General features: G+C 40.2%; 1 protein-coding gene across 1 annotated transcript in view; it reads left to right on the top strand.

The window, feature by feature from the left end:
• The window catches only part of LOC105809587 (myomegalin-like), a 131,033-nt gene that overhangs the window by 52,299 nt on the left and 63,295 nt on the right, over positions 1-15,439 (top strand). The window contains exons 2-3 of the mRNA XM_012643426.1: positions 3,588-3,643; positions 7,954-8,105. Of these exons, the coding sequence (XP_012498880.1) occupies positions 3,588-3,643; positions 7,954-8,105 (208 nt within the window). The remainder of the gene's footprint in view (positions 1-3,587; positions 3,644-7,953; positions 8,106-15,439) is intronic.

Raw genomic sequence — 15,439 nt, 5'->3', positions numbered from 1 at the left:
TGAGCCACCGCGCCCGGCCTAATGTTGATGTATTGTTGAATCTAAAATCTTAATAGCTACTTCTCAGCAAATCAAGAAAATATGGGTGATATGCCAGGCAGAGATCAAGTAGGTGAACAGCTCGTGAGTGGCTTGTACTTGGAAAGTGCTTGTTTCTTCCAATGAGGCAGAGTAGTGTCTTGGCAAGAACATTAAATTTGTGTGATTTTAGTGGAGTTGGTATTGGTATTAAACAGATCAATGAGGTAGGGAGAAAGAGAAAGGTAAGGCTTATTGAGGGAAAAGTGTAGTTCCTTTACATAGGAAAAGGAAAATTTAAATTAAAAGCATCTTGGGGAAAATGTATATGGACGTCTATGTGGGAAAGCTGTAAGTGGCCCAGTGAACCACATGCTAGCTGAGCATGAGTCATTTGTAGACTGATGTTTAAAAAAGCATTTAGAAACACTCAAATTTGAGAAACCAGGACAAGGCTATACAATTTTTTTCCAGACTTGGGTAATATAGAAGAATTTACCAATATATTACTGCTTTGTGTGCGTGCGTACGTGTGCGTGGCCAGATCTGGAGTCTGTCTCTACCATACCCCAATTCTCTTTGCACTTTGGTTTATCAAATGTTATCACGAATTGCAATCCCCTAGGCATGCACTCTGTGTCTCTTCACTATGACCCCCTTCCCTTGTGGAGCATCAGATTCCTTCCCAACCTTTTGGAACAGCTGAGTGAGCCCCACTCTCCGGCAATACGAGGGAGAACTTGAGATGTTAATAGAGCTAAAGTGACTTTTATAAAATCTCTTGAGAGACCGCGAGTGCGCCTATTAACTCAGTGCCCATCTACAGTGACCTCCCCACTTCCAGTTATTGATTCATACCAGGCAAGCAGCACGCTCAGAGTGGATGTGGGCGGGGGGGAGAAGGTGAGGAGTCTGGTGGGGCTGATATGCATTGTCATGTTGGAGCCTGCTCTCGATCCATAATGTGGAATCTTCAGAGCAAGAACGATGGGGTGAGATCATGTCTGGAAAGTACCCTGGATCCTTGGGAATATGAAAAGAGGTTTTACATTTAAGCATCTGTTAGAATAGAACTGCATAATCACTGCAAGAAACCTTAGAAATTCATGCCCTTCTTTTACAAATGTTTGAGGAAACTAAAGCCCAAAGAGGTAAAAGTGACTTATAAGCCAGTTAGTGGCTTGTCACCACAAATTAATGAATTGCGTGTTGAAGCCAATAGGTTTCTCAAGACTGTGTCTGAAAGCAGAAATGGAAGTCTGTCTGCTCTTGGTCTGTAGAAGGGTAGCGGCCTCAGAGCCGGCAGGGAGCCAGGCAGTTATCATAAATACAGGAATGAGCTGGGATGACAAGGACTGGGAGTGGCAGGGACCATGGCGGACTGGAGGACGCATGGGTGTTCTGTGTGAAGGAGGCAAGTTAGCCCCCTGTGTGGGAAGGCAGGCCCAGTGTTGGTAGACCCACTCCTTTTCCAAGAGAAATTAGAAAAGGGTCAACTTTATGTGAACTATTAATAAATAAGACAAGTCAGATGGGCTGAATTTGACCTCGCCCATGACACAGATGCAAGGTGGCCTTTGTCTATGGGCTGGGCATAAATGCTCGGTGAATCACAATAGCTAAGTCTAGGTTTTTTCCCCACACATTTTTCCATACAGTGTTCTGGTTGGTAGTTTTGACATCCTTCTCTGTTACCTCCACAGAAGGGAATCCATAAATAAGTAGTACATGCATCTCTTGCCTTATTCCCAGGGAACTTTCAGGGAAAGTTTTTAATGAGAAGGAGAAGCGGGAGAGGCAGAGGGCCTGGGAGAACTGCAAGCTGGTGATCTACTTTTGAAGACCAAGGAATTGCCAGGTGGCACGTGCAGTCCAGTGTGCCCTGTCTGGTACTTTCATGTCCATCTGGGACTTAACGAAGATTTATGCCAAGATCCAGCCCTGAAGCAGGGAAGAAAAAATAATCAATTTTCAAACAAATGCCAGATTCTCATCTGCCTCCCTGTAAATGTCTTCTGTTTCTTAAAAAGAGAAGCCTTTGAAATCTCTGCCTGCAGATTGTGTGTGTGTGTGTGTGTGTGTGTGTGTGTGTGTGTGCGCGCGCGCGCGCGCGCGCAAGTGAAACAACTGACTGGGGGTCCCCAAGGGTTAAAAGAATACGCTACATGTTGAAAGCATCCCTCTGTAGGACTATTGCAATCATCTCTGATTCTGCCTTCCCCATCAGCCAGTCAGTTGTCAAAACAGAAGCCAGCCCTTTTAAAACACTAGTCACTCAGTCCATCTCTCTTTTTGAGTCACGAGACTCCAGTAGCTAAAGGCCTCCGATGTCCAGAAAGGCTTTAGACAGTCTGTGGCCCCTGCTGGGTCCCCCATTCCTTCCCTGACCTTGCCTTCTGCCGCCCACGGCCTGCTCATTCTGCCCAGCCACAGACTCCAGCACTCCCCGATGCCTTCGATATTCTCTACCCTTGTTGCTTCTTAGAGAAGCATTGTCTACTCAAAATTGCAACCCCCACCCCCTACCTCCAGCACTACTTACCTACATTCCTACTTTTCTTTTTTTATGGCACCTGTCCCCAACTGCTGCTACACACTGTATTTATTTGTCTTTCCTTACTTTAAAAGTTCCATGAGTGCAGGGATTTTTGTCGGTTTTGTTAATTGCTATGTTTGTGGAACTTAAAATGGTGCCTAAAAACATAGCAGGTGCTTGACAAGTATTTGCTGAATATTTTTGAGATTTTTTTCATCCCTCTGTGCTGGCCAGATACACCTCTTGCTACTGAATCTTGGTGTTATTAACATTTCTACTAATGGACTTTGTTTGTCAAGTTTCCTGTGTCCATTCTTCTTCCTAAATATATCTGGAATTTTTTTCCTTCTCTCCATCTCCATTTTCTTTTCCTTTAGTTAAAATCGTCACTTCTTGCTTGGAATATAGATGCTCACCATTCACTTTTGCCCCTCCACACAGTTTCTCTCAGCAACTAAATCTGCTCATTTATCATTCATTCTCTAGTTTAATATCCTTCAATGGCTTCTCATATCCCTTCACATAAAACTCAGTATCCTTACCAGGTCCCACGAGGCCCTGTGTGGTCTGGTTGCAACATTGGCTCTCTCTGTTCCTCTAGCAGGCCAAGATCCTTCCTGACTCAGGGTGTTTGCTGTTCTCTCATAATGGAATATTCTTCTGCTCCAAGCCTTTATCTGGCTGACATCCTCCCTCTCTAGGTTTAAGTGTCCCTTTCTCTAAGTTTCTCTGAGTCCCTGTACTAGTTTCCTTTGCATTTTCCTTCATGACATTGACCACAGTAGTAATTAATACTTGTGAAATTGTTTGTTCGATGGCTGGGTCTTCACGTACTTACCGAGGATAGGAACTCTTCTGTGGTGTTTGCCTTTGTATCCCCAGCACTTGATACTGTCCCTGATACAAAGTAGAAGCTTGATGAGTAATTGTGGATGAATTAAATAAAAACAGCACATAAATGTCTTGCTCTCTTAGGGATTGGGGACCTTGTAGGGTAGTATTTCATTAATTAATGATATATTTCTCTCCACAGAGATTATTTTGCAGAGGACCATGGGGAGATGGTACCCAGAACAAGTCATGCAGCAGGTAAGGATGCTATGAATCTTGCCTTGTTAAAGTCTTGGTTTCCTACTGATCATAATTTCCTTGAATTAAAAGTTTATCATCGCAACATACTCAAACTTACATGAATTTCAAATTTGTGCATACTCTAATTACCAGTGGAGAATTATATACTACATGTAATTTTATGTTCTAAGAAGCAGCACAATGAAGTAATTCATAACTAAAATACTTATATGAACTCTTTATACTCTTAATGATTCTCTAATTATAAGATTAAAGTCACTTGTGAAATGATTGAGATAAATTCTGTTACTAAAGTGAAATATCTATCCTAATACACCATTAAAATGGGTATAATAATAATGTCAATCTCATAGGTAAGATTAAGTGAGAAAAGCTCTTAGTACAGAGCCTATCAAGGAATAAGCGCTCAGGAAATCTTACGTATTATTTTTATTAACATATTCATTATAGCACAGTCATTACTGCATTAACATTAGCCAACGATCTACCTCAATCACAAAACCAAAGTGAAGATAGCTTTCTTTTGGGGTCCATTCTTTGCAAAATCTTCTCCCCACTCGAGGGCTTTACTCACTTGCTGAGTGACTGTCTTTTTCATACCAGTCCTGAAGATTGTTAATATGTACAATGTGGAAAAAAGTTTTTAATTTAAATAAGTTAAGGACTTCAAAGTCACTAAAAATTGGTATTTGAAACTGTGTTAAATTCATAAATCCAAGGGCTACCACACTCAACATTTTCAGTGTCAAGATCCTCCTGCATTTTGAGGCAAAAGTTGAAGGAGTAGGACAAAAATGGAAGGGGAATGGATAAAACACCTGCTACAGAAAAGACACGTGGTGGGGTGCTTTCATTTATTATTCTATTTAATCCGTATGGGAGCTCTGTGAGGTAGGTATTATTACCCCTGTTTTTACAGAGGCAATGGAACTCAGTAAAATTAAGGGATTTTCCTAAATTCCCACAATTAGCCAGTGGTCAGGATTCAAGTCCAATCTTCAAAGGCTCTGCTCTTTTCATCACATCCCACCACTCTAATTGTGCTGTATTATTGTTCTGTTTTAGCAGATTCTCTTCCTCTTAGTAGCCTATTTCATTTCACCTAAATGTGGAAGAAATCATTCTTTCTAATTTCTTTTAATTAAGAAGTTTGAATTTATTTAGAAACATTCAGAATATCAACAAACAGGTGCAATATCATCATAATTATTATGTTATTATTTTATATTTTTGCTCTGCTCAACATGCTGTAGATATATTATTTTTGTGAACATCTCATGGGTAGAAAATATTATTATTTGCAATTACAGGGTAGTGTACAATTAACAGAACAATTATTTGCACTAGCTGCATCAAAAAACAATTGAAGACTGGACGCGGTGCCTCACGCCTGTAATCCTAGCACTCTGGGAGGTCGAGACAGGAGGATCGCTCAAGCTCAGGAGTTCAAGACCAGCCTGAGCAAGAGCGAGACCCCGTCTCTACTAAAAAAAAAATAGAAAGAAATTATCTGGACAACTAAAAAAAATATATATAGAAAAAATTAGCCAGGCGTGGTGGCGCATGCCTGTAGTCCCAGCTCCTCGGGAGGCTGAGGCAGGAGGATCGCTTGAGCGCAGGAGTTTGAGGTTGCTGTGAACTAGGCTGACGCCACAGCACTCACTCTAGCCAGGGCAACAGAGTGAGACTCTGTCTCAAAAAAAAAAAAAAAAAAATTGAAGAGGGGAAAAATTATCATCCCCATATATAACTAATTTGTGCTATGTACCAATAAAACCTGCTTTAGATTTCTGTGCCAATCTAAACTCCCAAACTCTACCAGACAAGATTAGTGGCTATTGAAAATACCGTTAAAGACAGGGCTATCTAAAGACACACTTGGTACTATGTTAATTTGACAAAAAATAGACACCGTACAGTGTTCAGTTTATAAACAAATCATATGGTCTGGCATTTTGTTTTTCCTTTAAAGTCAATGGTATAAATGAGGAGTTAAATACTTTTAGGCAAGAAAAAAACTGTCCTGGAACCACTCACTCTATTGATGATCATCATGATTTTCTTCTCATCTTTATCTTTCTCGTCACTACCATCTTCCTGATCCTTGTTTCTCCTCTTTTTCTTGTTTTTTTTTTTCTAGTTTTTCCAACTTTCTTTTTCCCTGCATCGGACTTTCCTTTACCCAGAATATAGTAATAGCCTTTTTATATTTTCCTTTATCTTGAAAGCCTTGCTTTCCTTAAGGCTATATATTATCTACAGCAGTAATTCTTCATTTCTCTCACTTTCCTTACAACATCACCAGAGAATAAGCCAGGATGTTCTCCTGTGATTTGGGGACAATTTTCAGAACAAAATAAGTTTTCATTTCACTTTTGTAATGGACCTTGTCCACCCTCCCTCAGATATGAATTTCCATCTTTTCTAAGCATTTAAAAAAAATTCTGAGAAGTTGACTGAAGCATCTGGGTATTTTTTCTTGTGTTCCTTTGGCAAGTTTGGAGAAGGAAGGGAGGGAGGGATGGAGAGAGGGAAGGAGAGAGAGGGAGGGAAAGAAGAAAGGAAGGGAAAAAGGAGGGGAGAAAAGGAAAAAAAAGAAGAAGAGCACATGACATTTTGCCTCTTGGCTTCTTAGGACCACACCTGCCCATATGTCCAGCTAACTTTTCTTTAGCGAGGCAGAGTCACCCAGTGAGGTTTTGCTCTTACTTCCCTGACACTGTCTATGGAGCTCGTGCATTGTGATGGCTGTCATTCTTTCTTATTTAAAAAAGTAGTTCAGTAATAAATGCTCCTTATTTCCTTCCATCAGCCAAGAAGAGATGTAGTTTTTTATGTCTTCTGCTTGTAACCTCAACCCTGCCCCAAAGATCCTCTGTGTACTGTGCTTGACTGAGACTCTGATTTCTTACTCTTTCACAGTGTTATTTCTCAAAAGCAGGCATAGGGTTAATAGCAGCTTAGCCTTCACTATGTTCTCCTAGAGCAGTGTTTCCATTGGTTAAGGGGATGATTGAGTCTCTGGCCCTTTGCTTGTTTTCCCCTTGACTCTTAGATCTCTTACAATCCCTGTAATTGCTAAAGTAACACTGTATCAGTGTACTTGCTAAGAAACACAGTGGAGAGAATTTAGGATTAGTTCTGCCACTTTTTAAGCAATGTGATTTTGGGCAAACAAACTTTAATAATCACATATGTCTATTGCATTTGTTGCAGTGACTTTATACATGAAATAATTCATGTGAAACTATTTTGTAACCTGTAATGCCCTTTAAAGATGTTGGTTGTTACAAATGTTATTATTCCTAAATAGTAACCTAAAAAATTCTCTGTAGAGAGATTTGTAGGTATACTTAAGTATATTGATTTTTTTTTCTTCTAAAAACTATTTCAGTTATCTTTTGTTGTGTATTAAACCACCCCAAAACTTAGTGGCTTAAAATAGGGGTCAGCAAACTACAGCCCATGAGCCCAATAGCTTTATAAATAAAGTTTTATAGCAACACAGTCATGCTCATTCATTTACATATTGCTAGGTCTGCTTTGTGCTAGAAGGACAGAGTTGAGTAGTTGTGACAGAGACAATATGGCCCAGAAGCCTAAAACACTGTCTGGTTCTGGAAGGAAAAGTTTGCCCTCCCCTAGCTCAAAACAACAATGATTTTTTATTTCTCACAATTCTGTTTTGACAGACTGGGCGTTTTTTTTCTGTTGGTCTTACTTGGGATCACTCAGATGACTGCACTTTTCTGACTGCATGATTGTGGCTGAGGGTCCCAGACAGCCTTGCTCACATGTCTGGCAGGAAGTGATTGGCTGCCAGCTAGGGCATCTTCATTTCCCTGAACTTGGTCTTTCTTCCTCCAGTAGGGTAGACTGGGCTTCTTCACAGCACGGTGGACTTGGGGTGCTAAGAAGACAAACGTAGAAATGCAAGACTTCTTGAGGCCTAGTCTCTGGAACTCATATGGTGACATTTTCATCGTATTCTATTGACAAGGCAAGCAACTTGGCCAACCCAGATTCCATAGGTGGAGAATTAGACTCCACCTCCTGCTGGGAGGAGCATGAACATCACATTGCAAAGGGGCATAGACACAAAGTAGTTTGATTCACTGGAGACTATTATTAATATGATCTACAACAGGTTGCTTTATATGAACAGTTTCTATGTGGCCTAGAATTGGTTTGTTATTTTTTTGCAGAAACCAAATTCTGCTGGAATGTGCTGGTCAGAATGATCATAGGTTTAAATTGCACATCGTTATATATAAATCTTTTTTGTTGTTGTTCTGTTTCATTGACAGCTTTTCTTAGTGACACTAAAGATCGAGGCCCTCCGATACAGTCACAGACCTGGAGAAGTGGTGAGAAGGCCCCCTTTGGGCAGACATATTCCTTGAGAGCATTTGAGAAACCCCCTCAGGTGCAGACTCAAGCTCTTCGAGACTTTGAGAAGGTAAGTCATGTGGGTGGATAATTGTTACCCCTTTAGAAGCAGTACTATGGAATAGTGATGTCTTATAAAAATGTGGCCCATGCATCTACTCAAAAGAACAGAACACATTCTATAAAAAAGACATCTGCACTCAAATGTTTATAGCAGCACAATTCACAATTGCAAAGATGTGGAAACAACCCAAGTGCCCATCAGTATATGAGTGGATTAATAAAATGTGGTATATGTATACCATGGAGTACTATTCAACTATAAGAAACAATGGTGATATAGCACCTCTTGTATTCTCCTGGATAGAGCTGGAACCCATTCTACTAAGCGAAGTATCTCAAGAATGGAAAAATAAGCACCACATGTACTCACCAGAAGATTGGTTTCACTGATCAACACCTAAGTGCACATATAGGAATAACATTTATGTGGCGTCGGGCAGATGGGAAGGGGGAGGAGAGGATGGGTATATACAAACATAATGAGTGCGATGTGCACCGTCTGGGGGATGGATATGCTTGAAGCTCTGACTGGAGGGGGGGCAATGGCAACATAACCTAAACATTTATACTCACATAATATGCAGAAATAAAAAAAAATGTGGCCCATGGATTAGTCTGGATTATGAACATTGTTGTCATTGTGGTGTCTCTGTCCAAATAAGCAATGTTAGCTATGTGCTGGGGGTTGTGGTTTATGGACAATTACCTGTACAATAGTCCCCCCTTATTTGTAGGGGATACCTTCCAAGACCCCAGTGGATGCTTGAAATCTTGGATAGTACCAAACACTATATATACTATGTTTTTTACTATACATACATACCTATGATAGAGTTTAGTTTATAAATTAGGCACCGTAAAAGACCAAGAAAAATCGCTACTAATAAAATAGAACAATTATAACAATTTGCCAGAATTACTACTCATGCACTTTGAGGCCATTATTAAGTAAAATAAGAGTTACTTGAACACAAGCACTGTGATACCGCAACAGTCAATCTGATAACCCAGACAGTTACTGAGTGACAAACAAGTGAGTGGTGTATACGGGTTACGATGGACAAAGGGATGATTCATGGGTGGGATGGAGCAGGATGGCACAAGATTTCGTCATGCTACTCAGAAGGATGTGCAATTTAAAACTAATAAATTGTTTATTTCTGGAATTTTTCATATCATATTTTCAGACTGTGATTAACTGAAACTGTGGAAAGTGAAACCACGGATAAGGGGGGACTATTGAAGCAATGAATTCTGTCTTCCCACTTGTACTCCTGGTTTACATCTCAGAAAAACTCAGGACGTTCACGTGGTACCTTGAGAATCTGTAGCCTCAGCATGGGCAGCCCAGGAGTCCCAGTCCAGTTGGCAAGTACCGTATTCTCTGTTGCTAGCTTGGACCACTCTAGATATCTGGGTATAGTCTGCAGTGTGAGTTTTCTCAGCGACAACCCTTTGCTTCACAACAAGAATCTGGTGATGTTGCTTGAAACTCCTGAATCAGCTCTAAGTGCTCTGCCTCTTGGTGTGTTTTTGTCCTTAGATTTGGCCGAGAACAGCAGCCGACAGTGTCATGGGGATCCGCAGTTCCCTGTGAGCTGGGCTGATCCCAGGAAGTCTGTACAATAGAACCTGTCCACTGGGATTCATGTGGCCCAGAAAGAGACATCCGGAATGTATACCCTTATGTTCTAAAAAAAGAAACAGCTCTTTGGTGCCCCCTGGGGGATACCCAGGGAGTAGGCCCCCACCTGAGTAATGTGTAAATAGGTCCTAAGATACGTGGACCTAAGGACTTAAGGTACATCCCGCCAGACATTTTTGTAAGCATGTCATATGCTCCATAGAACATGTGCCTAAGAATTAAACAGGCTACTCTTGGTCTTTTTTGCTCAGAGTTGTCATGGATACTGTTTTTTTTTAAACACAGAGAGTCTGCAGGAATATTAAGTGGCTTTTGAAGACTAAACCTCTGAAGAGCTGTGTGGTGCTAGTGGGGGGAGCAGGGCTAGTAACACCCCAATCCTTTTTTTCACCTTTTGGATCTGCCGCAATGCAGAAAGGGGTGAGCAGAGCTGCAGAGCTCCTCAAAGCTGTGTGGGATGCCCTCTGAAAGACAGTCCACCTACATGTTCCATATGGTTGAGAGGTGATTGGAAATATAGAAGTGAGGCATGTCACCTCCCCTGAATGGATAAATGGCTGAATGCTGTGGGGAGAGGGAAAATAATGGGCTGGGTTTGGTGACAAGCAGGGGTCAGCTGACTTCCAGAAATCAAGTCCTAAGCCCTTTTCTCTTAGAGTTCAGGTCTAACATCACAGATTAATCCTTACTTCTCAACGCTGGGAATCACTGACAGAAACCAAGCTAAGATGCAGAGAAAAGGCCGATAAGGGATATTTTAAATCTCTCTCCCTTATGTATCGAGTACCGAATAAATGACGAGACTGTGACACACTCGATCCGAGAGTTGTTGCCAGTAATCTAAGTGGTGTTGTGTTCATACATTTGTCCATTCTTACATCCATTCATCCGTCTTGCAGACTTTGAATGACAGCACCTAAAATATAAAGAACCTCCATGAAAGGATTTCAAAATTAGAGGAAACATTGGTTAGAAAAACAATACAGGAAGAACAGGGACACAGTCCAATGCCCTACCCTAAAAAAATACCAGATAACACAATATTTTCTGTAAAGTTTAAAACATGCATTTGGTAGCCTTGGGGTAAAGGATGGGTAGCTGTACTAAGAGAGAGGAAGGGACATGCTAAAGGGTTTGTGCTAGAGAAGGGTTGACTCCTCCAGGGCTTAAAGAAGGCATCAAAGGATACAGGCTGGGATGAGCATCCAGGAATACATTCTTGTTTTATTTACCCAAGCAACAAATACTTGATCACTTTACATAAGATACCGTTCGTGCCCTTAGGTAGTTATAGTCTATTTGGAAGTACAGACATTACACTACTTACAATATAAGATGGCAAATGCTTTCATAGAGATAAGGATAGCATACTCTAAGATCTTGAGAGAAAAGGTCTAATTTTATTAAAAGAGTAGGGAAGGGCTTCCTGCCAGAGAACACCTTTCATGGGGGTTGCCCATTGAGCAAGGTCTCCAAAGCTGAGTTAGATTTTACTAGTCAGAGAAGGAGAGTATAATATTCTGGACAGAGGGGAAATTTGAGAGAAAGGAAGAAGGGTATGTTCGTGGATTGAGCAAATGAGAGACTGGGTTAGAAAGAGGTAAGGAAGGAGAGTTAGAACAAGAAGAGAAGTAATATTAAAGGTACTTAATCTGTCAAAAGTAATTAATCAGTCGTGTGATTACTTCTAAAATGTTTGCTGATGTAGGAAATTCTAGAGATAAAAACCTTTTCATTCCAGAATAAGAGACAACAGGCTAAAAATGCAAATACTAGCACATTATGGAACCAAAATATAATTGGTCAATTAACAAGTGAAAATGACAATTATCATTTATGTTGATTGAGGAAAAAGAAACAAAAAAGGCAACATTCTGAACATACCACAGTTTTTGTTCTCTTTTATTCTCCACCCACAACCAACAGCTTGGGTAGGCTGGAAAAGATGGGCAGGGCAGGGCAGGGGCCAGGGAACGGTGACATGGTCGACCCTGCTCAACTCCACTCTTCTAGGTGTCAGTATGTTTGCCAGGTCAAGGTCAATAGGTATTGTTTCTCATGATGAAAGGAGAGTATTGCTTAGCATACATGTTTTATTTACACTTGTGATTTAATTAATTTTTAAGCCTTGTCAGCTTTGTTATGAAGGGGTTTCTTCCCCACCACCCACCAGAAGACCCACTGATGGAGGGATCTTTATTTCTTCCAGATCTGTAGGCTCTAGTAGCGGGTTAAGTATGTCTTATAAGTTGCCTTATTTTGTCTTTATAAAATGTGAAACAAGTATCACTGTCCCCATTTTTTAAGTAAGGAAACCAGAACTCACAGAAATTATGACTTTTTCAGGGTCAAAGAGTTTATGTACCATGATGGTAAATCTAGACAGGACATTGGGTCAGAAATAATTTTTACATGCAAATGGCCATAGTCATGTGTTGAGAAAAATCTTCTCCTATATGCTCTCTCATTGATCGCAGCACCCACCCCCAGCCCCAGCATCTCTGGGATGCATGAGACTAGAGCAGCTCATAAATAATACTAGCTAGCATTTGTTGATCACTTTCTGATTTTTTTGTGGGGGATCCTAGAGTTGGTCCGGCCATATCTGCCATGCAGACTCCTCAAGGGACCCCTCGATCACTTGCTGTGTGGGAGATACTGTTTGAGGTATGTGACCACATTACCTCATTTACAACAACAACCCTGTGAATAAGGCATGGTTCTTATCCCAATTTACAAATGAGGAACTAAAAACACAAAGAATAACAAAGGAACTTGTCCAGTGTTTCATAATGCAAGCCTGAAAATACTCATCATTTTTGTGACCTAAAATAGTATTTTCTAGATTGAGAAGCTCAGCTGATGAAAGTTGTGTGCTAATGAAGGTGTTGGCTCATTTGGAAATGGAATCTTTAGCTTCTCCTATTTAGGCCGATACATGTTGAAATTCTACCAAATTTCTGTCTCTCTAGGTAAACTGTAAGTCCTCTTTTATCTCCCAGTGTTCTCTATCACATGCTTTTTACTCCATGAATTCTGAACTACTTGCAATTCAAAGCTGTCTTGTACTTCCCTGTCTTTGTTCCTGCTGTTCCCTCTGCCTGGAGAACCTTTTCTCTCCTATCCTTTACCTAGCTAAAGCCTACTCATCCTTCATGTTTTAGCTCAGGTGCCTTTTTTCTTTTTTTAAAGGATGCCTTCTATAACTCTCTAATCCCAGAATATATACCCAGACTCTAAACTCCTTGGGGCAGAAAACACCTTTTACTCATTCTTTGCTAGTCTCTAGAGTCTAGTATAATGCAGTACATAGTAAGTGCTCAGTAAATATTTATCAACTAAACTTGTTGAAAAGTACTGAAGATTAGGTATTCTATTGGATTTGTATTTTTCCGGCCTCTACTTGGTATTTACAATAAGTCAAATGGTTCTAAGAAGGATATTTTGGTGTACTAATTGACTGGGTAGAATGGGAAACAGGGAAGTCAAGAAATGTACATCTGTTTTCCACCTTAACTGGAATGATAAAATTAGAAATATAAAGGAAGGGAAAGAAACAGAGATTTTCTAAATAATATTTGATAGGACTTAAGATCATAATCGTAGTGAATAATAATAATATTTGAGTGCTTATCATATGCCAGGCACTTTTCCACATATTTAAACTATTTTGTTTCATTAATTTTCAGTTTATTTTCCCAACTTATAAAATAGAAATTATTATTACAACCATTATGCCAGCGAAGAGACCAAGGTTCAAATAACTTGCCCACAGTTATACAAGCATAAAGTGATAGAGCCAAGATGATGCTAGTAATTCCAAGTTTCTTGGGGAATCAATCAATCAATAGAGGCCTCCACCGCCCTGTCCTGTTTACACATTTTCTAACAAGGTCATCTTTAACATGAAAATGCCAGCAAAACTGGCTGCACTGTTCGCCTGACTGCAGTCTGAAGCCAACTTTCCCTGGCAGGCAGACTGAAACCGCAGTGAGTCAGCCTGTTGAGGTCCCACCCATCCTGGCCAGCTTTCCCACTTGGAACTTGAAGTCTACCGGGGAAGAAAGGGGAAAAAAAGTGCTAAAATGAAGAGGCTTTTTTTTTTTAACTTTTTTGGGCTTATGTAAATCTGAATTGTCACAGTCTGGGTTACCTGTGCTAATCGAGGTGAATCTGGGCCATGTCACTGCTGTCTTTTAGTTTTCACAATTTCAGTGCTTCTCAAGTGTTTCTCTCTAATTACAGCCTTGGAAAATGAATGTTACCAGTGAAGCGCATTTTTTTTTTTAAATGGCATGTATGCTTCCAAAACCACAGTGTCCCAATCATACTGGTTTTGCTTTCACTGGTGTCTTAAGACATTCAAAAAGTTATTAATGACAAGGGTAAAATCTTAAGCTTTCAGCAGTCATGAGTGTAGTTTGTTCTTCTTTTTATTTTTTTTTTTTGAGACAGAGTCTCACTCTTTTGCCTAGCTCACAGCAACCTCAAATTCCTGGGCTCAAGCAATCCTTCTGCCTCAGCCTCCCAAGTAGCTGGGACTACAGGCATGTGCCACCGTGCCCGGCTAATTTTTTCTATATATTTTTAGTTGTCCGATTAATTTCTTTCTATTTTTAGTAGAGAGGGGGTCTCGCTCTTGCTCAGGCTGGTCTCGAACTCCTGAGCTCAAACAATCCGCCCGCCTCGGCCTCCCAAGAGTGCTAGGATTACAGGCGTGAGCCACCGCGCCCAGCCTGTTCTTTTTAAACATGGGTTTTCAGAGGGCTTCTGCACAGTCATTTCACAGACCTTCAGGAAAGTTCTCACTCCTAGGCAACGTTGCCAAAGATATGCATCAAATCAACCATTTTTTTCTTCTTTAGAATTACAGAGTGAAAGGAATGAGTCTGAGTGCTGTAGAGCAGCAGTCCCCAGCCTTTTTGGCACCAGGGACCGTTTTCATGGAAGACAATTTTTCCACGGACCGGGGGCAGGGGGGATGGTTTCAGGATGATTCAAGTGCATTACACTTATTGTGCACTTTATTTGTATTACTATTACATTGTAATATATACTGAAATAATTATACAACTCACCAGAGGTTGGGGACCCCTGCTGTAGAGGATACAGAGATGTATGGGAGTTTCCATTCTCAAGGAGTGTACAATCTGATTAGGGGCATAAGAAGTTTAAATTATATAAGATTTAATTTAAATAATATCTAAGGCAACCATGGACAAGATATGTCAAGATTGGAGTAATTATAAATGTATGTCTTCAAAACCTAAATATCAGGACAAAATTTTGTTCTAATTTATTTTGTGTGTATAAATTTTTCAAAGTTGTAAATATTATCTCACATTTGATTATAAAATTAATAAAGAAACTTTATCAAAAAGAATGACATTACAAAAATTAAACAATCCTGAACATTCTGAAAGGTAGGGTTACCAACACAGAAAAGAGAGCACCGCTTCCTCAGAGAATATGGCACTTAAATGAGAATAATTTTTTTGTTATTATTTTTAATCTCCTTTCTGTCTCCTTGTTAGAACTTGTTTTCTTCTCGTCTCCACTGTATGAAGAGAAGCCCTATCTTTCCTTCCATGGACCCAGCAGAATTTCTATTCTAATTTCCATTCCAATAATAAAATGTTTAAATAACAACAAAAATAATGATGCCAATTAGTATTGTTGAGTGCTCACAGTGTGCC

The sequence above is a fragment of the Propithecus coquereli genome, unplaced genomic scaffold, assembly GCF_000956105.1.
Source record: "Propithecus coquereli isolate 6110/MARCELLA unplaced genomic scaffold, Pcoq_1.0 Scaffold197, whole genome shotgun sequence".
Lineage (NCBI taxonomy): Eukaryota > Metazoa > Chordata > Mammalia > Primates > Indriidae > Propithecus > Propithecus coquereli.
This window is presented reverse-complemented; position numbering and strand designations above follow the sequence as displayed.